General features: G+C 45.1%; 1 protein-coding gene across 1 annotated transcript in view; it reads right to left on the bottom strand.

The window, feature by feature from the left end:
- HIVEP3 (human immunodeficiency virus type I enhancer binding protein 3) overlaps nt 1–24,723 on the bottom strand; it is a 291,528-nt gene that overhangs the window by 15,854 nt on the left and 250,951 nt on the right. The window contains exons 9-10 of the mRNA XM_014949186.1: nt 9,873–10,048; nt 1,081–1,179 (exon numbers count right to left, since the gene is read on the bottom strand). Of these exons, the coding sequence (XP_014804672.1) occupies nt 1,081–1,179; nt 9,873–10,048 (275 nt within the window). The remainder of the gene's footprint in view (nt 1–1,080; nt 1,180–9,872; nt 10,049–24,723) is intronic.

The raw sequence follows: 24,723 nt of genomic DNA, 5'->3' as shown, positions 1-24,723 counted from the left end.
ATCCAGATTATTTCTGACCAGGGTGATTCACCTTCACCCTGCACATGGAGAAGACTCGTGAGGGTGAGGGATGAGGGGAGCAGCTGCCTCCGTGCTCCTGGTACCCCATGCTGATGTCTGAGGTCTCCAGTAGTGGGGCAGGGTCCAGGATCTGCCCACAGAGGTGGGAGCAGCTCCAGCAGGTACCAGTCCCTCCAGACAGAACCTGCTTTTGCACTCGTAATTTGGAGTTTCCTGGGATCAGCCAAATACAGTGAGATGGGCAGGTCCCTCGAAGATCACAGAATGGCTTGGGTTGGGAGGGACCTTAAAGATCATATAGTTCCAAGAAGATCCTTATGGAAAAGTCTTTCTCTGGAGGAAGGTATCTCTGAATCACTAATACTCCAGTATTATCACTACCAGTATTGCTGGAGTTCATCCCTTATGCAAGAACATCACCACAGCCTGCATGGACCACGCACCACAGGATCACACCATCGCTCAGGCTCAGTAAAATAAGCTGTCAGATCCTAACCAGAGTGGCCAAGACTGATTTTTCTCCTTCACCCACCAGACTGCTCTTGCAGCAGCAAAGTGGGGGCTCAGAGCCTCAGGCAATACATCTCGGGGCTGGGTCTCATTTTGCTGCTTCAGAAACTGCCTCTATGGCCAAGAGAGACCCAAGCTCTTCCAGAGCATGGCAGTCAGGCTGCTAGAGATACCCCTAATACAAAGGAAGCACCTTCTCACACCATGGATCCACTATTTGTTATTATGTGTACAGCCCACATGTAGAGCGCTGGCAGGATGCTCCCCACCATCTGTTTGCTCCTGCCTCTGGCTGCAGGCAGCCAAAATCCTTCAGCCAGACAGGGACAACCCCCAGCAGGGAGACACGGGCTCACAGACTGTCCGAGGGATGCAGCACCCCAGGATGGCCCTGTAATCTACCCCATGCAAAGCAGAAATCCCCCTTGGGCAATGGAAAGAACCCGGGGAGAACAAAACTGCTCCACATCTTTGAAAAGCTGATCTGTGGAGCATGTCTCCTGCCCTCTCTCAGCAGCAACAGGAGGTTTATAATGTAAGAGATTTTACCTTCTTCGGCTTCCAGATCCACCAGTGAAGATACCAACACGCCCATCTCCTGACATTTTTTACTGTGGGCCTTTGACTTCATATGTTTAGTCAGATTCCCTGAAAAGAAGCAGAAAACATATTTTGGTCAATATGGCTCTGTTTTTTTCCCCCTCATTTTGCAAGTTCAGCAGTAACAAGTTAATAATTTGGCTCTGAACCAGACCTCTGACTCTTCCCAAACCACTATCCATTGCAAATATCCCATGACACAAGATTAAGTCCTCCCTTTCGTCCCTTTGCTGCTGCACCAGGGTAGAAGAGGAGGTGCTGGCAGAGTTGTGTGACTTCGCAGGTGTTGTGCAACCTGAAAAAAAACAGTTGGGGCACACATTTGCGTTTGGGGTGATGGAAAGTCCTGGATGGCTGGTGCAGCAAAGAAAAATGGTAGGAAGGTAGAACAGAGAACCATATCTCAATCTACTGTCACCTCCCACCTCATCCCAACACACAGGGTCACCTGCCTGGAGGTGAGGAGCTCCTTAGCACCACAGGGCAGACTGGTGTTTCCAAAGTGAGTGCTCGAGATGCCAGAAATATGGAAAACCCCTATAATCCCCCTCCTCCCTACAGCGGGATTGCTGAGGTGCTCTGACTGCCAGATAACTCGTGGGCACGACGGCCTTGCAGGGCTCCTTTCTAACTCCCCAGTTACAGGCAGGTTAATTAGACAGTTATTAACCCTACTTATAAACCAGGAAATGCTGAACAAAGGGGAACCTTTGTTGAGGGGGGAAATGGAGAGAAAAATAAAGAGTAGGAGAAATAAAGAAAAAATGCCCCATCTTTCCTTTTCTTTTCCCACATCTCTTTATGGACTGAGCTGCTGATAAGAAGAAACCTGGGCCCTCGCTGAAGCTTCACCAAAGGCTGTTTAATTTCCTAGCACAGCCCAGGAGCTGGCTGAGTCCTCCAAATTCACTGCAGCAACACGATGTGCCATCAGCCTTCCTGTTAGCTAACACTGGGGCAGTGCTGAACACGAGGCTTGTTTTTCTCACCAAAATATAAAAAATAAAAATAAATAAATAAAATATTGAGGAAGAAATGAATTCTCACACTTTATTATAACCTTCAACTGAAGAATGAGGTCCCTCAGCTGGTATTCTGCAATCCACAGATTCCCCTGGTCCCTGAGCTGGGTGGGAGTATAGAGGGCCTCTATCAACCTCTCCTCCCGCTGCTCTGGATAGTATAAATAAATAAGCAACTATTCATTGGAGCAGAAAATTAGCCGTGACGCCCTCACATCTCAGAAGAGTGCCATAACCATCTAGCTACCAAGTTAGTTTCTCTTTAGGCCATGAATTATTTATTTAGCCCATTTTAAACAAAATGGAATAGCTCCAACAGGAAAGACCAAGAGAGACAAAGGCTGACTATATATCCTTGTGTATCTGGCACCCATCTAGGATGTGGATTCAAAGGATATTTAATAATTCAAATGCAGCAAAACAGCTTCAGTAAGAGAGATTTATTATTTTTAAACTTCATGCCTAAATACCCTTAGCCTCATGGTTAGGACACTCAGATTTGAGGATGAGGGCAGCTTGGCTCAGGTTCTTGCTCCGAATCAGACCTCTCTTTCTCCAGTTTGGACCAGGAGGTTTGTTGTGGACCCAAAGACACCCAGTCAGACAAGAGCATGCTCTCGTGGACACCTCTGGTTCCAGTGAATCACCATTGTTTTAAAGTGAAAAACTGTTTCAGCAAAAACTATCCAATGAGTCCAAATTGTGGCTTCATGGAATTGGAATTTAATTTTGGACCTAACCAGCAAAAAGACAAACTGACTCAGTCTGTTGAAATCAAACCCTGCTGCTGCTGCCTGTCCATCACAGCACATCACTTTTTGGCTGGCAAAAATGACCCATCTTTGCTCAGTTATAGCAGCAAAATTCCCTCCACTGGATTTCCTCCAGTGATAATAAACGCACAAAAGAAGCCCAAGTAAACGCCTGGTGTGAAGGAGGGTTGTTGGTTAAACTCTGGTCTGTGGCACCTCAGGAATTCAGCTGTGATCCCTGTGGTGGGAAGAGAGAAGGTCACCACGCATTTGGGTACTACCACATCCCCAGAACAAGCTCATAAACTCACAGCACTACATGCATCTGGCTCTGGCTAAACTGGGAGGGCGTAACAGTAATTAGTCAAGGGAGGCTGGTGAATGCAGTGTTTTGGGCAAGACTAGAGCCACCCCATACTTGAGGGAAGGACTCTGGTCCTCAGAGGAGTACAAGCGACCACCTCGGCCATTTTACAGAATAGAATCATGGAATCATAGAATTGCCCAGGTTGGATCATTTCAGATCATTGAGTGCAACTGTCAACCCAACACGGACAAAAACCACCACTCACCCATGTCCCTCAGCACCACATCTGCCTGGCTTTTAACTACCTCCAGGGATGGCGACTCCACTGCTGCCCTGGGAAGCCCATTCTGAGGCTTAATAATCCTTTCAGCGTAAAAATTGTTCCTAATATCCAACCTGAACCTCCCCTGGTGCAACTTGAGGCCGTTTCCTCTTGTCTCATCACCTGTTCCTTGGAAGAAGAGATCGACCCCCCCTGGCTACACCCTCCTTTCAGGGAGCTGTAGAGAGAAAGAAGGTCTCCCTTCGGCCTCCTTTTCTCCAGGTTGAACAACCCCAAAATGCCTTCGAATGTCCGAAGGCTGTTTATACGCACAGTCCTCCCCGCTGCCTCAGCGCCAGAGCTGTTCGCAGCCAACACAACTGCTCCCTTCGCTGCCACAGACCTGGGCAGACATGGGGAGCCCATCTCCAGCCTGCAGGTCTTGCCCATCACTTCACTACACCTCTGCTTTCTCTCAGGTCCACCCTCTGCAGCAGCTTAGGCTGACAAGCTCTGCCAAAAGCCATCAGTGTCACTTCCTTTTCTATTTTCTTTTAGTGGAGGCAACCACCCTTGTGCAAGGCAGTGCTAGGGCTTCTCCTCTTCCTTCCCCACCCAGGCTCTGCTGGAAGGTGCTGCACAGGCAACGCTGAACCCCCCTGTTCCAATGAGTTTATGTAAAACACCAAAGGACCAACTCATAGAGAGCGTTGCTTTCTTTCCCCTTCCTCTTTCCATCTTCCTTCGGCCATGTTTGGTCAGATAAGACAGTATCCGCTCACACTGATGAACACAAAAAGCCTGCAAAGCTTTCAGGGCAAACCCCCTGGTGCAGGGTCTGTCTGTGCACAGCACCCTGCATCCACACCAAGAAGAAATTCCAACAAAATAGGGATGCTGCTGTCCTTTTAGGGAAGAGACACTCAGTGGGCTGGATTCTCATCTGACCCAAGTATGCAACATTTTAAGGAAATTAAAAGCTTGAGATTTATTTACACCAGTTGAGAAGCTCAGTTATCATCTTGGGAGCAATTTGGAGGACAATGATATTTATCTTATCAGGGCTCTTCTTACAGTTTGTGTTTTTAGACTCCTTAATTAATGCTGGCAGGATTAAATGCTAAAGTCCTTTGGCAAATTTCCAGTAAAGTCAACACCACTTTGCCTAAGTAAATGCTGGATGTGAATCCTACAAGGAAGAACTCACAGCTACTTGTTGCTGTACAGAGTTCTGACTCCTAACTTAAAAAAACCCCAACAACCCACATGCATTGCTTCCTTGAAAACTGAGAAAAAAAAAAAAAAAACGTCAACATATTGGAAGGAGCAAGAGAGAAACTAGCAGGCAGGGAAGCTGGATTTAAGTAGCAGAACAGTTACACTGAATTCTAAGTAGGTAAGTGGTCCTCATTAAGGATTGTTTCCCAAAAAGTTCCCAGACTTGAAAGAATCTGGCTACATCTAAAATTTAGGAATCGGTGGAAATTATGACCAACCCCAAGTGTTGCTGCACTGGAGGAGCACACGCGGTTTCAGCACAGCTCTCCCATCACACCTGCTTATAACCATGTACTACCAGCTGCTTAAGTTCTTCTGATGATGTGATGTCTTATTCTGGACTTAAAGCAGCTTAAATACTTGTGTTGTTTTGAGAAAGCCAAAACTCTAGTGTTCCAAAAGCAATTAAAGTGGCTTAATAGGGACTAGGAGTGATTTCCCATTTAAATTAAAACAGGAAAATTAATTTTTCAGAATACCCATTATCATATTTTAAAGGTGTCGTAGTTCAAACAAAAAATAGGGAACAGCAACCTTAAGATTCCTGGAAAAATCATCCTGTCCATACTGGGCACATACCATGCTTTCTATTTCTCCTATTAAATGTGAACAATTTAACCCCAACAAATGACCAACTGCATAATTTCGGTGTCCAAGGCGATGTTGTGATAAAAACATTCACAGCTTTCCAGGACTTAAGTATTTTTATAGTCCTCTTTTAAAATAATATACAAGGAGGGCAGACCAGCAGACTCCCATTTTGCTGTGGGATGTGCTCACACACAGAGAACCAGCAACAGGCCAATACTCCTCATCCCGGATAAACCCTTGAAACGGGTTTTATGTGTGACTTAAATAATGCACAGGTTTTGATTTAGGTCTCCGCATGGATATAAAGTCCCCAGGTGAGACACTATGAGAAGGAAAGCTTTAATTTATATAATTTATTGGGCAGAAGATTTAAATTTTGAAAAAAATTGTTATTATCTTTTATACATATTGACTTTAAGATTGAAGAAGAAAATCTGAACATCGAGCCTGCCTGCCTGTGTTGATACAGGCTATAAAATATTAGCCATCTTCTGGATCAAGACTATCAGCCTGTGTTAGCCAAAACCTAATCTTCCAGAAAGGTACCCAGGCTGGATTTGCAGATTTCAAAATATAGAGAATTAGCATATTTCCCATTGAGGCTTGTGCTGGGGCTTAATAGCTGCCCTGTTAAAAAAAAAAATAACAGTTAATATTTCACTTGAATTTGCCAGTCCTTGACTTCCAGCACTCATTCCATTTTTTTTCCCTTTCCCTGGTAAGTTAAAGAGCCTTTTTGCTCACAGTGTTTTGCCTCCTGTCTGGCCCACTGGGCCGGTTTCTGTTCCCAGCGACACGCCTCACACCACATGGCACACGGGAGCAGGCAGCAAATTCCTGAGGATAACCCCGTCCTCATCCCAGTGGAGTTTGAGACATCCCCAGGAGCGGGAGGACAAAAGGGTCCCTGTGGTGGCTCCACAGGGATGCTCGGACCCTTTCCCTCTTCCCAGCCATGAAGGGAGGGCCCCAGCACGCACGGGATGCAGGGACATTCTGCAAATCTCTGTATCAATCTGCCCTGCTATAACAGCAGTTAATTCTTTCGGAGCTTTCCGCCAGTTGGACCTGCTCTGTAGTTTCCAGAGGAGGCTTAGCAGAGCGCTGAGTCTGCTGGAGCAGTAATAATAATAAACTGTGCAGCCATAACCTTGCCTTTAAGGGCTGAGGGGGTAATGCATTTAATATATTAACATGTTCAATAACCTCAGTGCCTGCCATGCGCTGATTTAAAGAACTGCAAACTAATTTATTAAAGGAAGACCGTGGCTGAGGACATGAAGAAGTCTGGTGTCTGGAAACTGTGAGTGGACTAGACTATCAAATGCATATCTTCAGCCAACAGGCACTGATGTCCTTTGCACAAGCACCTTTTAAATTAATATGAAGCTCCTTGTCCCTTCTGACCTCTAAGCAGAGGCAGCAGCACGGACACAGTGAGCTGCTCCACGCAGTTTATCCAGAAATCTTAAGAAATCTCAAGCAATCAGGACATGAGAGTCTGATGTGAGCCTGAACAAGAGCAGAAAATAGCTGTGGAAAAGGATAATGCCTGCACAGGAGGGGAATTAATGTGCCAACACTGACCCACAGCCCCAAGTCACCCGAGAGAAGGAGTAAAGAAAGGGGCTGTGCTTCCCTCCAGCGTCTGAAGATGAGTGACAAGGGGTGACAAGAGACAGCTGGCAGTTCCTGTGTCCCCTCTGGGAAGGTGGTCAAGGGAAAAGCTCTCCCTGACCTTCCTGAAAGGGAAAATTGTCAGACTGCAGCTTTTTCTTTGTTTCCTTCCTGGTAAGAAAACAATGAAGAAGCTGCTTAACTTCTTTTAAACAACCTCTTGGAGGCCACGGTAACAAACCTCTTAGGAGAGCGCTGCTGCAGTGGAGGTAGAGACACCTCATTAGAGGCACGTTTATATCTGGTCCAGAAACTTAAAATCAAATAAATCTTTACAAACCAAATTTCCAAGACTGCTGTTTCCATCAGCTAAGCGAGCACTCAAAATTCTCATGGATTTGCTTTAAAATAATAATAAAAAAAACATTTCCCTGCAGTTCTGTAACCCAAAGGAACAGCTTCGTTGACAGCGACAGAAATGCACAAAAACCAGACAAACAGCATAATTAGTGAAAAGGGGAAAAACATTTAAAGCTCTTTCTTTTGCAGAAGTTTCCCCAGTTCTTGGAACACAGATACGGATTTTCGGGGCGGGGGAGGGAAGGAGGTACATTTTAACCAGATAAAGATCCTCATTAAAAATAATAATAATAAAAAAAATTCACTGCTTCCAGCCTACTTGAGAGTTTAGAGCATTAGATCATGCTGGAGAGATCTCCCACAGCCAAAATGAAGACAGCTCCACAGATATCCCCTTCGAGTTTACGCTGAAGGCTAAAATTAACTTTGGAAAGCTGACTTCTGAAAGAGCTTCAACTCAGCTTATATTTTTGCAATCATGGTCCAGTAGTGAGAGTTCCAGCTTCTCCATTCTGCAATTAACCATGGTTGCAAAATTGCACACCAGGAAGGAGAATCCTAACGAATCAGGGCACAAACAAACTTATTCTAGATGTCTGCAAAACAAACTGTGAAACCTCCAGTTCTGCAAACCTCTGGTCCGCGCTCCATCACCAACAGCAATAATTCAGTTTGAGGAATTCAAGCAATGATTTTATCAGCACCCAAGGCTGATCTTTTTCTCACTCTCCAGAAACTCTTCCAGAGGTCCTTGTGTCTCCAACAGTGAAGCCAACAGCTTTTACCCAGGTGCTGTAAAGTCAGCTGTCACCCCCTTCCAGCAAAGAGCCATTTTCATGCAATTCCAAGCTACCCCTGTGCAATTATTTGTCCTGAAGTTACTGATCTGGGGAAATTCTGCCCCCTCATGCATCCATAGGCAAATGGATAGTTTTGCATTCCAATCCTAACACTGGATTTTGTGTTTTTTTGATGGAAGCTTTTCCATGTTACCTTCCTTGTGCAAGTTTCCTGCAAAGTTGAAGAAGGGAAGTCCCTTGGAGGCAAGCATCTATTTGCCTTGTACAATGGGCACAGTCAGTGTTGACAGTTTGTGTGCTTCAAGGGAGCAAAGATGAAGAGCAAAGCAGCTGGAGAGATGGTGAAAAGGATGGTCTGATCGCAGCAGCCTGAATAAAAACCTAACAGAAGCATGGTGGGAAGCAAGGTGGAGTGATGGATAGAGGTTGAATGGATTCACCTCTCAAAGGAAAACCTCAGAACAAAGTAACAAAAGCAAGAGGGAAAGAGAAAGAAAATGAATCAGAAATAGCTCTGGGCTGGGAGGGAGAGAAAGAACTAGCACTTGGATCTGCTGCATGAGTCTGATGAGAATTTGGCCTCAATCTGGTATCACTTCCCCATTCTCCCATACGCCCAGTGACTACCAACACGTTGTTACCCAGAAATCACCCACCAGATTTACCAACAAAGCCACCAGCTCCAGGAACTGCCCACCCCGATTCACTCAGCGTCTGGGTCACTTGACTAGCACAGACATGGTTCCTATCAGCACTTCTGGGTGAGGACACATGCCATGGTCCACACAGCACCCAGATCTACCTCCCCACACCCACGTTGTGCCGTTTCCTTGGGCAGCATTGGGGTTTTTAGGGGCTGAAGCTCTTCTTGAGTAATTAACTCTCCCAGCTGTGTCACCTACTGAAATTTGCAATGATGGGAGACAATGGACATTTTATACTGATGTCAAACTATAATCAAGAAACTGAACTTGACATCTTTATTGCAAGACTCGCTGCAACCAAAGATGGAGTGGAGATTTGTCAAACCCATGGTGCCAGAGTCTGATGAGAAGTTAAAGGGACCAGGACACCTCTGGCACTTTTGAAAACTTTACCCAAAGTCTCTTGGAAGAGACTTTATTTTGCATGTGGTTTTGCATGTTCCCGATAGAGCTCGCTCACGCACTGGCTGCAGCAATGATGAGGGTTGCTTGCAAAGAGTATCAGGTGGTGGTGAAGTCATTAATGGCTAGATGTCCTGGAATGGAGGTCTTTAGAGGAAAAGTCTATTGATATGATATAGAAAATGCCAAAGCTACATGCAACTGCGAAGGATGAAAAAGTGCAGCTCAAACAGATCTTGAAAGCACCAGCACAAGGTCACCTGAAGACTGTCCCCAGGTGCTTGGTCAGGGACGTTTGCCTGTACCCAGGAGCTCCTGCTCTCATTCTGGGGCGGCTTTGCTTATAAATCTCTGCCAGTGAAGCTCTGTGGCAGGATCATTCCCTTTGAGAAGCAGAAATAGGATGGGGCGGATGCTCTGCTGTGGACTGGCACAGGCAGACAGTGCTCTTCATTGAGACACAGCTTAATGCAGGGCTGGTTCTCTGCTGGAAATAGCCAATTTAAGACTCCTTCATCCCCCTCCCTCCGACTCCTGGGGTTTTCCAAACCCTGGGAAGGCTTTCCCTTCCCCTTCACCAGTGCCCCCGAGAAGGCTGGTAAGTCAATAAACTAAGCAGAGGATCTAGGAGCTGACTGTCTCTTACCTTTGGTTTTAAAAGCAAAGTTACAGTACTTGCAGACATATGGCCTGACGTCTGTGTGCGTGCGAATGTGTTTCTTCAGCATGCTGGGTTTCTTGCAGCGAATTCCACACTCCTCACATACATACTTCCCTCTTCCACGGCCTCGCACATACACATACTCTTCGTTTGATTTGTACCTATGAGCAACAGGTGTCATGATAAAAAAAAAAAAAAAAAAAAGAAGATTTCCCACCTCAAAAGTAGTCACAACTTTCCTGGATTAATTCAGCACGTTATTGACACCACCAGTCTCATTTACCATTTGCTAGCGCTGGGCAATTAAGCTAAATTCAAAATACCTTCAGAAGCTTTTGCCCAGAAGCCTACTTCTTCTTCAGGAATATGTTCTCATGTCCTACATCTGCTTCTCTGTACAGAAAAATATCCCAAAGTCAGATCAAGTCACTGGGTCACCCAAAAGTCCCGGTTTTCCACAAACACAAACTGAGGCTCTCATAATAGCCTGAATGAGATATTTCACAATCCAGCCTGGCTCCCTGAATCATCTCTCTCAGCCTATGCTGTGTTTTAAAACATGCACAGTCTGTCACTGCATTGTGCAAAGTACTGAGAAATACATCCTGGTGAAACCTCTTTGATACAGCCTTTCTCACCCTTTGGGACAATGGCAACAACCATCTGAGAAGACTGCGACACCACACTGCAACTTGTGGTCCCTGCACAGGCTCCTGCTGGAATGAGACACTCAGAATGGACACAAAGAGAAGAAAGCATCCTTTTTTTAAAAAAAATACGTTGTGCTAACACTAAATGTAAACAATGCAGACTCCAGGCTTTTTTATCTTTGGCACAGTATCATGACTTAGGTTCACAAGAGAATGAGACTGGTCATCCTTCCTTCACATTGTATATGCATTTATTTTCTGTCCACGCATTATTGGAAGAGGGAGGACTACATGATGTGGGTTTGAAAAATATTTGTCAGAGTGAGACAAATTATTTAGCCTCCTGCCGTTTAGCAAATGGAGTTTGTAATTTCCTGTTCTTGCAGCACAAGAAGAATAAGGTAACACAAAATTGGTCCCCTCAGATTTTTAAGAGGCCAAATTTTTGCAGCGTGGTACCTCCTACAACTCAGTTTTTTCTATCCAGTATGAATTACGTTTAGTCTTCAGAAGTCTCCAAACATCCACCTTTGAAAATCAGGCGTTTTAAAGCATCTTAATAGGGGATCCAAAGACCCACAACACTATCAGCCACCTTTTAGTATCTTTCCAATAAAGCCTATTCCAAACTAGAATGGTGACAAAACAGCAGCCAGATCGAAGAGAAACTGAATAGAAACAACAGCAGTAGGGATTTGAGCACTTAAATAAATGAAGGTATAATATGTCCTTAAAAAAAAAAAAGTATTTATAATGCAAAAAAAAAGAAGATAATTTAAAACTGAGTAAAAAGTACACAAAGACCATGAATCCAGCCCTGAGCTGATAAGAAGATAATGGCATGGTCTGCACAGAAAGCATCCAAGAAAGTACATCCCACTTACCCACAAGTGGGGATCTAAAAGCAGGTAAATCACACAACACAAACCCCTTGAGCTCCCACCCAGGCAGAAAGCACATGGCCTTGGCTCCATTTGTTTCATTCACTTAGGAGGTGTAGAAGTAATTTCAGCTCCACATAGGTGCCCCCTGGTAGATGTGAGCTCTGGACGAAACCCTTCCTTTTCCTCTCCTGCCAAGTCCTGGTCTCTCTGCTTCAAGGTCCTGTCTGTAAGATGCATGCTGAGCCCCTTCTTGTGAGCAGATGCTTAAAAGATGATGAGTTGCTCATGCATTAAGGTAATGAGGTCACAGATCTCCTACACAGGTTCAGACACAGACCAGAGAAGAGACAGGAAAAATGGGTGTGTAGATAGCCCCAATCCAGCCTGAAATAGCAGCAGCACCCCCAGCATAACTAGGTCTTGGTGTCCAACAGCTACATGTGAAAGAACAGCTTCTATTTCTGTCCTCCAGCGTCAGCAGAAGTTCTTCAGACCATAACCAGGGTCATCTGGTAGCCCAGATACTCTGTTCTACCTCCTGTAACTGAAGCAACAGCAATGCCATCTACCCCATGCGATTCCCCCCCAGACCAGCCCAAAACCAGAAACCCTTCATCACAAGGTTCTCATTATTTGGCCATAGGGGACTGAGCTGGTGTCTGAAGAGCACACATCAACTGCCAGCCTCCATCCCAGTATGTCCAGCTGTCGCCATTTAACCGTACATATAATTAATTGTTAGGGATGGCCAATGTCCCTTCTTCATTCTGTGACTTTACACTAAATTAGAAAAAGGAGCAAAAAGAACCCAGGAATTCTGATCTCTCGTCTTCTATTCAAATTCACATTTGAGGCTTCCTTCTTGCCCTCCTTTCTTCTTCATTATGGTGGTAATCACCTTGCCATTTAAAAAATGAAATTGCTCCTTTATCAGCCTTGTACTTGCACTACCCTTAATTACACTCTCACATGGAAATCTCTAAGCAAGCTCTTTGTGTCCAGCAGTCCCTTCGTCAGCCTCATTAAAGCTATCGGGGCTGGCTTTTCCCGGATAAAAAGGAACACGTGATTTAATCTGAAATTAGACATTGCAGTTTATCTGACACTCGGTGAGACTAAGCCATCCTTCAGCGCAGATATTTTTCTACAGCTCCCTGAGACCATGTGTAAAACACGCAGGGAGAGGAGAGAAACAGGAAAAGAAAGGTAATGTAAGGAAATACCAAACCAAACAAGAAGAAGCAAGCAAGGGAGGTGATACTGCCATAACACAGAGAAGGCTCCTGCAAATGCCATCTGTCTGCACTGAAGGCTGTAATGTATTTATGGAGATAATTACTTCAATATGACACTGGCTTCTCTGTGATCTAATATGCTCATATGATTTGCATCAGAAAGACAAATCAGAGACAGCTCACTTCACGTGAAGATTTACCTGGGACAAAGGATCTTCCTGCTCCGTAACATTTGCTGTAACCAGATCCCACTAATATCCGCAGCTGGAGGTTGTGTCAGCAAATCTGGGCTTCTCTTCCACAGAACTGTGGAACTCATAATCCTGTAGGTAGCAATGTACACCTCCCACAGAGTCACAGCTCCCCTCTAACACCAAGAGGATCTGATACCCAGGAGGGCAACTGGCCATCACAAGAGACTAATTTAGGAAATAGTTCTTTCAAACAGAGGCACAAAAAGATAAAAAATCAGTTATTTGATGTACTTTTTGAAAGGTTATTTGCTGTGTTCTGCTAGCAAGTGCACATGCTCAATTTTGTGCAACCCCTACAAACACTTTTCAGAGGAGGAGAAACTGACACATCCATGGCAACACTGGTGCCACCATCAGCAGTGCCAGATTCAGAGACTTGATGACCCCCAAACAGGCCATCGCTGTCAGGAGAAGAAACAAGAAACCAGACAATGGGAAAACATGGACCTGGAGAAAGCTTTGTCTCAACTCTTTCCCTTAAACTTAGTTGAAACCTAAAACCATGAAGGACCTATTCCTTTGCAGGCTTTAGGAGGCTTAATTCTTAATACTCACTGTTACAAATATCTGACTATCCCTTTTAGCCACAGACACTTTTTTTTTTCTTCCTGAGCTCTGTGAACCGCATCCAAAATCTTCATGTGGCTGAAAACCGCATGATAAAACCTTGGAGAGCAGAGGGGGAAGGAAGTTTGGTGGTTCAGAGGCAGGAAGGGAGCGCAGGTTTCTGAGGGACTTGTTGCTTCACTATGAGACATGGCTGGGCTGAATCACCCCTTCTCTCCTGCTTTCTGCAACTGCCAGGAATTCACCTTGCCCTGCAAAATCTTTGCCTCAGCACAGCAGCTGCACTGCTATTATCTGCAAGTCACATGTGGGCAGCCTGATTTTCTGAATTTCCAGAATTTGGAAGCTTGATAAGGGTAAAGAACACCCCTGGTTATTTTTGCAGTGACTGAACAAGCAACACTGAACAAATCCTTGACTGATTTTGACATTGCGTGCGCACACCTCCAGGGCTATGATCTTATTGGCAGTACCAAGATGTGGTGGGATGGCTCTTATGACTGGAGTGTTGGAATGGAGGGTTACAGACTCTTCAGGAAGAAGAGAATGGGTAGACAGGGAGGGGGGGTTGCCCTTTATGTCAACCACCAGCTGGAGTGTGTGGAGCTCCACCTGGGGATGGATGAAGACCTGACAGAGGGCTTATGGGTCAGGATTAAAGGGACCACAGGGGCAAGTGATGTTACAGTAGGGGTTTGCTACAGACCTCCAGATCAGGGTGACAGGGAGGATGAGGCCCTCTATAGCCAGATAGGAGCAGCATCGCGCTTGCACCCCCTGGTCCTCATGGGGGACTTCAACCACCCCGATATCTGTTGGAAGGACAACACAGCATGACACAAGAAATCCAGAAAGTTCTTAGAATGCATTGATGATACCTTTCTTCTTCAAATCATCAAGGAACCAATGAGCAAAAGAGCCGTGCTGGACATTGTCCTTACTAACAAGGAGGCAGTGGTGGGGAATGTCAAGTTCAAGGGTATCGTTGGCTGCAGTGATCATGAAATGGTGGAGTTCAAGATTCATAGGGCAGCAAGGAGGGTGTGCAGCAAGCTCGCTACCCTGGACTTCAGAAGAGCAGACTTTGGTCTCCTAAGAGATCTGATTGGGAGGATAGCATGGGAAAAAGAACTGGAGGGAAGGGGGGCCCAAGAGAGCTGTTGGTATTCAAGGATCGTCTCCTCCAAGCTCAGGAGAGGTGCATCCCAAAAAAGAAGAAGTCAGGCAAAATAGCCAGCAGGCCTGCGTGGATAAATAAGGAACTGCTGGACAAGCTTAGGACCAAAAAGGAGGCCTATAGAGGGTGGAAGCAGGGATGGGTAGAATGGGCAGAATACAGAGAAATGGTCCAAGTGGTCAGGAACAAGATCAGGCAAGCGAAAGCCCAGGAAGAATTAAATCTAGCCAGGGACATCAAAGATAATAAAAAAAACTTCTACAGATACGTCAGGATCTTAGGACCAAAAAGGAGGCCTATAGAGGGTGGAAGCAGGGATGGGTAGAATGGGCAGAATACAGAGAAATGGTCCAAGTGGTCAGGAACAAGATCAGGCAAGCGAAAGCCCAGGAAGAATTAAATCTAGCCAGGGACATCAAAGATAATAAAAAAAACTTCTACAGATACGTCAGGATCAAAGGCAAGACTAGGGAAGTTGTGGGACCTCTCCGGAAGGAAAAGGGAGACCTGGCCCCCCAAGATATGGATAAGGCTGAGCTACTGAACAACTTCTTTGCCTCAGTCTTCACCGGCAAGGGCTCAAACCACACTACCCAAGTCACAGAAGGCAAAAACAGGGGCTCTACAAATGAAGAACTGGCCACAGTACAAGAAGATCAGGTTCGAGACCTCTTAAGGAACCTGAAGGTGCATAAGTCCATGGGACCTGATGAAATCCATCCACGGGTCCTGAGGGAGCTGGCGGATGAAGTTGCTAAGCTGCTTTCCATCATATTTGAGAAATCATGGCAGTCTAGCAAAGTTCCTGCAGACTGGAAAAAGGGGAACATAACCCTGATATTCAAAAAAGGAAAAAAAGAAGACCCGGGGAACAGTCAGTCTCACCTCTGTGCCTGACAAGATTATGGACCAGATCCTCCTGGAATCTCTGCTAAGGCACATGGAAAATAAGGAGGTGATTGGAGACAGCCAACATGGCTTCACCAAGGGCAAATCGTGCCTGACAAAACTGGTGGCCTTTTACGATACTGCCACACACTTGGTGGACAAGGGCAGAGCAACAGATGTTGTCTACCTGGACTTCTGCAAAGTGTTTGACACTGTCCCGCATGACAGCCTGGTCTCAAAATTAGAAACTAATGGATTCGATGGATGGACCACTCGATGGATAAGGAGCTGGCTGGATGGCCGCACCCAAAGGGTTGTGGTCAATGGCTCAATGTCCAATTGGCGGCCAGTGACGAGTGGTGTTCCTCAGGGATCGGTACTGGGACCAGTGCTGTTCAACATATTTATTGGAGACATGGACAGTGGGATAGAGTGCACCCTCAGCAAGTTTGCTGATGACACCAAACTTGGTGGCACAGTCAACACGCTGGAGGGAAGGGATGTCATCCAGAGGGACATGGACAGGCTGAAGATGTGGCCTCGTGCAAATCGCATGAAGTTTAACCAAGCCAAGTGCAGGGTCCTGCACCTGGGACGTGGCAACCCCAGGCACAAATGCAGGTTGGGCAGAGAATGACTGGAGAGCAGCCCTGAGGAGCAGGACTTGGGGGTGTTGGTGGATGAGAAGCTTAACATAAGCCGACAATGTGCACTGGCAGCCCAGAGAGCCAACCACATCCTGGGATGCATCAAGAGAAGTGTGGCCAGCAGGTCATGGGAGGTGATCCTTCCCCCCTACTCTGTGCTCCTGAGACCCCACCTGGAGCACTGTGTCCAGCTTTGGAGTCCTCAACACAGGAAGGACATGGATCTGCTGGAACGGGTCCAGCGGAGGGCCACAAAGATGATCAGAGGGATGGAGCACCTCTCCTATGAGCACAGGCTGAGAGAGCTGGGGTTGTTCAGCCTGGAGAAGAGAAGGCTCCGGGGAGACCTAATAGCAGCCTTTCAATATCTGGAGGGAGCTACAGGAGAGCCGGAGAGGGACTCTTTGTCAAGAAGTGTAGTAACAGGACAAGGGGCAATGGTTTTAAACTGGAAGAGGGGAGATTTAGATTAGATACTAGAAAGAAATTCTTTACAATGAGGGTGGTGAGACACTGGAACAGGTTGCCCAGGGAGGCTGTTGATGCCCCATCCCTGAAGGTGTTCAAGGCCAGGCTGGATGGGGCTTTGAGCAACCTGGTCTGGTGGGAGGTGTCCCTGCCCAGGGCAGGAGGGTTGGAACTAGATGATCTTTAAGGTCCCTTCCAACCCAAATCATTCTATGATTCTATGAGTCTATGATTTGTTAAACTCACTTGTTTGCTTTTTGGTTTGGTAACAGGGGTTGGATATTGGATCCCTTTCCTGAGCTGCTGCATTAGGTTCACAGTCAGGGGAACTGAGTGGCTCCAGTTGTTTCCTTTGGTGTAAGTCTCCTGGTTTTATTGATGGCACATTTTATCTGTCATCGGGCTGCCCATTCACCTGGCTTGGCTAAATCCTTCAGAGGTTCCTGGCAGTCTCCCTGGTATTGACTAAGCTAATTTGTTTTATGCCACCTGTAAAATTTGCCAGATTGCTGATAAATGCGTCACTAATTACTAATAAGTTTATTGCCTTTCTCACAGCTTCTTCCTAGATGGTTAGACTCCTTCTTCCATGATGACAAAAGTCCTCAGCCTTGCCCATTGCACACCCCAGGGAAACACAGGGTGGGAGACCACACTGAGGTGTGTCCTTAAGGCCCGATAGTTTCTGTGAAATCTCTTTTAACCCAAGCCAAGCTACAGCAGAACAAACAGAAGGATTTCTTTACAAAATGCAGACCAGACAATGTCATTTCCAGGTTTGTAAAAGCATCATAAAACCTTCTAGAATCCCAATTTACCAGACAGGGATCTTGCACCAAGACAAACAACGAACCGCCAAAGAAAGATAGAGCAAGACAGAGAAAGAGCTGGGTATGGGAGGACCTAGCACAGAAACACCCTCTTCCCTGTCTGAAATAATGGATCTTTCACAAACATCACTTGCCAATCTCCGGTGAAACTGCAGAATACATGAGTTTGAGCTGAATGAGTCACTGCCACCCAGACTGGACCTATGCTAAGAAGCCTGGTATGAGGGTGCTACTATGAACATCATCTTGGCCTTGAATTAGGTATAAGCAGCTCAAATAAGATTTTAACACTGGAAGGATTACACTATCAAAGATGACCTCATCACAGGCAACAAACCTGGGGCTCCTTCTGTTTGGTAAAACATTGGGGCACGGTAAAACTTTGGGGACTATCTTCTGCCACAGGTACCACGTGGTGTCTGACGCAATGGGACACTCGTTTTGAGTGGACACTAAGTCAGATAACAAATCAGGATTGATCCAAAGATAAATGGCTGGCTTGCAATGGTGGAGAATCCCACAGAGGCTGAGGGATATTAAATCTTCCCTTAATCAGCACTGCACGTTGCTGGCATAAGGAAGGGGTAGCTGGGCGACCACTACTTCATCTCCACGTGCCGCGGTGTCTCCAGGGCAGGGGGCTCTTTGCTGATGATGAGGACCTGAGTGGATGTGCCCTATCAAGAGCCATCCCCCTCACAGCTGGTTGTGTACAGCAGATTAAAATATTAAAAACACAGTTCCCTCTCAGAACTACTGCTGTGATCAACTTCCTTACACATATCAGGTCCATGGCTGGTGGGGGCTGCAGGATGGAAGGGCAGAGAGACGCCACAACAAACTTGTGTTAAGCACAGACACTCAGTTTCCAATTCAAAAAACCTTCAGCTTTGATTATGTCTCTTCTGCACAAGAAGCAACCAGAAACTCATAGAAAACCAGGTTCATCAAGTCCAACCACTAACACGGCACTGCCAGCTCCACCCATGCCCCTCAGCACCACATCTGCCTGGCTTTTAAATACCTCCAGGGATGGTGACTCCACCACTGCCCTGGGCAGCCTCTTCCAATGCTTGACAACCCTTTCAGTGACAAAATTTTTCCTTATAACCAATCTAAGTAGGAGACAGGAAAAAAATGAGATACCTTCAGATGCAGAACAGGGTAGCTGGAGTGGCTAAGACTCATTGTCATTTCCAGCCACCACAAGTCTAAACCAGGAAACACAGCTGGTACTCAGCTATGAATTTCCCATATTTTGGAATGAACTTCCTTCCCTTCCCAGCAGACATGGGCTAAATTCACACTGTTACTGGATACTAAGCACTAAAGAATGCAAATGTACAGATTTGCCTATGCTATCATCCACATTAACTAAATAAATATAATTAAAAGTGTTGCTCAGATTTTCAGGACCATGTCTGAAGTGTGGTCTTTGCAGGGAAAGTACCCACCAGATCAAACAAACCAAAGCCAGGATCTACTGCTTTCCCTTCATGGACCATTTTCAGTTGGGACTAACAACTGCAGAAGTGTCTCCTGGAATCTGAAAGTCACCCTGGTGAGAACATGAGCCTACCTCTGTGGAAAAAGGCATGGTGTAAATAAACATGATTGTGGGCTTCTCCTGTCCTTCTTCCCCAGCTGAGAGAGGACATCAATGGGGCTTGGGGGACCTGCTGAAAAGTCAAGGACTTGTCAGTTGGGCGGGAGCCAGGAGATGTTCCTCTATTTTCACATGTGCTCCGGCCAATGCCTTGGCAGTGGGACAGCCCACCAGCACTGGCACCAAAGACCCCGTCTTACCCCACTTTTCCTTTGAAATGGGACATCTCTGCATGAAGTGAGCAGGATCACTTTCTGTCATGGGTGGCTGTGCATTAAAACTTGCCTGTATTCTTATTTTTTACATAGAGAAGACAGTAAGGATCATCTCTAAAACCAAGCCATTTGGGAAGATGCCATGCCAAGCCCAGAAGAGGAACCTTTGTTCCAAGCCCTGGGGTGCTTTCCAGCCCCTAGGCTCTGTAAAACTTCTCATCACCAAACAATGAATATTGGTAGAAATACATAGGTCAGTAACTCATTTTTGTAGATTTAATTTTGCTACATAAAGTGGGAACCTCTTCACAAACCACCTTTGTGATCTTCTCTGTGTTACCAATTCTGGAATTGCTGACATTTCATAGGTATATCCCATCCACGTACAGGTCAGTACACCAACTATTTGTCACTTATCAGGAAATATCTTTATGAAATAGTTAGAAAACATTGAAGAAGAATGCACTATTAGCAGATGGAAACTCCATTTTCCTACGTCAGGAAGGTACCAGTCAAGGACATCCTGTTGCTACTTTTAAAACCTACCAGACCTGACCAATCTTGCTTAGAGAACGGAACAGGCAGAGTTACGTGAGCTCCAAATATTGTTATTTCTGTATGAAGTCATATCAAAAGCAGATCATATTTTTCAAAGAAACCCTTTAAAGCATTTTGCACAGAAACATTTTTAGCCTCACCAAAGCACTGCACCTCAAAGGGGAAGATGTCGCTTATGATCATCCAGCCTGTTTAGATAAAGAGGTGATGATCAAAGAACCATCAGGTTTCTTGCATGTAGACCCACTCTCTGGTGCATGCCATGAGGTCAGCCATGGGCTGGAGGACAGGCACAGCACTCACACAGCCCTGAGCACACCTAAAGCACAGGACAGCATGTCCGCATGGAAACCAGTGCTCCTGGGCACTGCTGGTGTCCCACAGAGCAAAACGTCCCCTCGGTTTGCCGGCAACACTGATCATCACGGCTGAAAAATGCATGTCAATTCAGCCAGGAACTCTAAAGGCAACTTCAAGAATAAAGACATCTTGCTCATTTCCTCTCTGCGGGAATCTGAGCATAGATAGGAGGAGGAATTTTATGGCATTGCAAAGAAAAAAAATGATCACACAGGACAGCTCAGGCCTAAGTTACCATTTCTGCTTTTTATAATATCCCTGGTGGGTCCTCGCAGCTCAGATTTTACCTAAGGCAATTTTCCACATTTCTTTGAGTGGGAAACAATGAAGTGGGTGTATCCCAGCAGCGTGTTCCCTGTGATCACAGCTCTGTCACCACGACCTTGGTGGCACTGGGGCTGCGCAGGACATGCCAGCTGCTTCAGAAGTGATGCTGGCACCATGGGTGGTCAAGGCACTGTCCAAAAGCAGATCAGTGATGTTCCAGCCTCACCACAAAAAAAAAAAAAATGAGCACTGCCAGAGCCCATATATCATGGAAAAAAGCCACAGGAGTTGCTTCCTATAGCCCTGCCCTGTGCCAGGGCAGCCAGACCACCAGGACGTGGGGGTGGTCGGTGTGGAAACATCAAGTCAAAGGAAATCTCTCCCGATTTGATCACGTCTGGGACTCTGCATCCAGGTTTTTGCATTTCAAAATTCAAATGGTGCCAGAAACCCAGAAAAAAAATGGGAGGGAAACAACATCTTTGGTGAAGGGGATGGATGCTAAGATGAATTTGGGAGGAAAGCATACAGAAAGCAAATTATACAAACATCGTACTGAACCATAGAGAATAAACGGTTTAGGGACAGGCTAATGGTCTGAAAAGGTGTACATGATAGTCAAGATGGAAAGACAATTTTTATTGACTGTTATCCTAAGAACTAGAGAGTGAAACCAAGAAGTGGAAAATTTAAGTTAAATAAGAAAAAAGACGGGCAATGTCTTCAAGCAGATTTACCCTGCACAAAAACACAGCATGAAATTAGGCAGTGTAACACCTCCTGCATGGTCAACCTCTAAAGCACCTTTTACTGGACGCAGCTTCTTGCTGTAAATTCAGTGGAAGGGCTGACAAAAACGTTAACACCTCTGTAACACACACAGAGCTGTCTCCAGAGAAGGACACACAGCCAGAGTGAAAGCAATACAGAAAATATGCATAAACAACCCAAATCCACACAGGAAGCTTTTACTAGCATAAAAACACAGGCCAGAGAATGACTTTTAATGGCATTTCTCCATCAGCAAAAGCAAACCCTTTTGCCAGTAGAGCCTATTTTGACTGAAGAAGTGTTGGAGGCTACAGGGACAAGAGGATCTGTGGCTGCACGAGCTTGTCTGCACCAGGTTCCTGCCATATCTGATCCCCAATCCTGACTCTGGCCCTTGTGCAGTGTGGGGTCTCCAAGACAGACCATGGGACTTCCTTCAATCAAGCTAATCCAACACAGAGCAAGCACAATACCAGCAAACATTGTGTATGGATGTAGAACTGCAAAAACCAGTGCAGCTTTATATTACTTCTCCAAATGTTATGCTTGAGTGAAAGCTTGATTCAATTTTGGGTTGTGGCATCAGACCTCCTCTAGTCTATTAAAAGTAAAATTACAGTTATACTCATTATGGCTCTATCTGCTGTTGTACAATTTCATCAGCTCCATGCTTTAATCATTTAATTGTCATTGCAAACCGCTATAAAAACACATCTATTTCAGAAAAAAAATCAATGTAAATAGCACTTCGCTGCTTTATGCAAGCTGAAAAGCCGGGTTTGATTACTCAAAAGCAATTAGAGATGAAACCAGACTGAAAAACTGAAAGTACTTTCACTGCAAGGAACATGCATGCATCGTCCCTGCCAGGTGGTCAGCTTTAGCCACCTAAGCATAAAGAAATACGGAATTATATTGATTGTGTGCACAGGCTAATTAGTCCCTTATGGGCTTCCCTTCCAATAAACCCAACTGCAAGAGCAGAGATTGCAAAAACTTCCACAGTCTCTCACTTCTTGTTTAATGACTGGACCATGAATCCCTGCCCTCAGAATATGCCACACAAAAGCCAAACAGTTATTGCAGAACACATGCCATCAAAACACCTGACCCCAGCGCCACAGTGGCGTAAGCAGCAAAGAAAAGAGAAAGTAATTCCCTGCTGTAATGTTTTGCAATGACAGGGACATGGTGGTGGCAACATCACGTCTGTCTTCCACCTCTCGTGCCCATTCCCAAAGATTTCCCTATATATTATTAGAATAAATTAATGCTGTCTGACTGCTAATGCAAGGATGGGCTTTTTTTCCCAGCACCAGTCAGCCAGGTTAAGTCACAATACAAAAGTCCACATGGGTAAAGCACACACACTCTTCCCAGGGCACTGCTGCAACACCACCTTTCCCTTTTGAAGATCAAATACAAATAGAATTAAAAAAAAAAAAAAAAAACCAACCGCCACAAACTCATACAGCTGATTCATAAAATATTCATTGAGAAGGGTTTAATATTTTTCCTAGAACTTTTTTTTTTTTTTTTTTTTTTTTTTTTTTTTTAAAAAAAAAAAAAAAAAAAAAAAAAAAAAAAAAAAAAAAAAAACAACCGCCACAAACTCATACAGCTGATTCATAAAATATTCATTGAGAAAGTCTAGCATGGAAATCCCCATAGATGACCTGTCTCAATCCCATTTCTTCCTCCTCCACCCCCATCAGAATTGATTAAACAATTTCCGGAGAATCTGACATTAATGACTCCATCTGACTCTAAGCGACTCCCGTCTGACACAGATACTCCTTGTTCTCAAAACAGCTCTTTCTGCAACTATTTTTCTAAGTGCTATGAATGATTCTGGATGCCATCACTGTGTTAATTACATGCTGCCTTCTTGTCCTTCTGTCGCTCATCATGTCAAGGAGGAAGGACTGTGTTTAATGCCCAGTGTGTTATTTCCCAGTACTATCCACACTCCAGGCAGGACCTGGGTTTTTGGAGGCATTTAGGGTCTGTAACCCTTGTTGGTCCTATCTGTTGATCATCAAGTTCTTGAAGAAACTGTTTTGGAATGAGGTCAGTCAAAACTCAAGAATTATTTCAAACTGTACTGAGGATGTTGAAGGGAAATATCCAACGTAAGAAGCAAGTGCCTACATCAATGCCTTCTCCCCACAGCTCTTGTTCCGCGGTCATTAGCTCCAGGATCGTTTCCCCCTCTGTTTTGAAGCTGCTACCAATATACTGTAGAGTTTATCTTAACAGAGTTACAAACATTCAAATAAATTATCTTTAGGAGGGTTTGGCTTCTGAGATGCGTAAACATAAATGCATTTTGTTGGTGTATTCCTGTGTGCCTGCATAAGGAACCACTGTTTTTGACAAAAGCACAATTTTAGGGCACACACGACACCTCGTTGTTCAGTTTGGATACTATCACTTTATATCTACCTCCACATTTATTTCAAACAGCTTTTTTTCTACACCATTTACTGAAAAGTTGGTGCTATTAATTAACATTTTTTACACTTGCTGCCATTTTTTATTTGAGAAGCAGAATTTTCAGTAGCCCAGAAGAAATCCAGTCCTTTTCAAAGTCCATTCCTTAGAGTAATCTTGACTTGAGCTCATTATTACTTACATGGGTAAGTACTATCAATACTTCAGTCTCTAATTAGTCCATTTATTAACTGCTGAAATGCACACAGTACAGAATTAAGTCAATCTGTGATGTAACAGTCAGTGGAGTCTCTCAATAGCCATACTCTGGAAAAAAAAAAATTGCTTTCTGGAGTGACATTTTCCTGTGGCTCAAAGTTTATTCCATTGTGGATGAATTTTCTCTGGCCTTCAGTGCCCTCCTGGTCCAACCAGGATATACAGAGGATGCTCAACACCTCTGGGTCTGATGCATGGGCTGGTCCAGAAGGTTGAATTTTTGAGGATTTCTTCCTAAAGATGCCTCTCTCCTGGACACAGCTTCTCCTCCTTGGGCTCTCTGCATGGTGCCTGTCCGTTCTGAGGGGTTCACGGTGCTCTGCTTGCTCCACTTGTCACCCAAGTTTAGTTTTTCCGGACACCATGTCATTAAGATGCAGCACAGGGAGTGCTGTTCTGAGACTGGCCCCGGTTACCTAACATGAGTCAAGGTGAAAAAAGCTTAATATTCCTGCCACGGGACAAGGTGAGTAACCATTGACTCCAGTGACTATGTTACAGAAATGCATTTTCTCTTCTGTCACCACATCTGACACAAGCCTTCTTGTTCTCCATCCTATTAGAAATGAATAAATATCCCATTTACAACTTACACCTCAAAGGAACACAGCAGTGGGTCTTGGGGACAGGGACACAAAAAAATCGGCGCTGCCCCTGTATGTTCTCCATTGCTGCATCACTTAGTTTTAAATTATTAAAAGGCGGAATTTCACTTGAGAAACAAACTCAGCTAACACTTAACAGAAG

Source organism: Calidris pugnax, unplaced genomic scaffold (assembly GCF_001431845.1).
Source record: "Calidris pugnax isolate Ruff unplaced genomic scaffold, ASM143184v1 scaffold174, whole genome shotgun sequence".
NCBI lineage: Eukaryota > Metazoa > Chordata > Aves > Charadriiformes > Scolopacidae > Calidris > Calidris pugnax.
The sequence above is the reverse complement of the archived record's forward strand: the minus strand, read 5'-3'. Positions and strand labels throughout refer to the sequence as shown.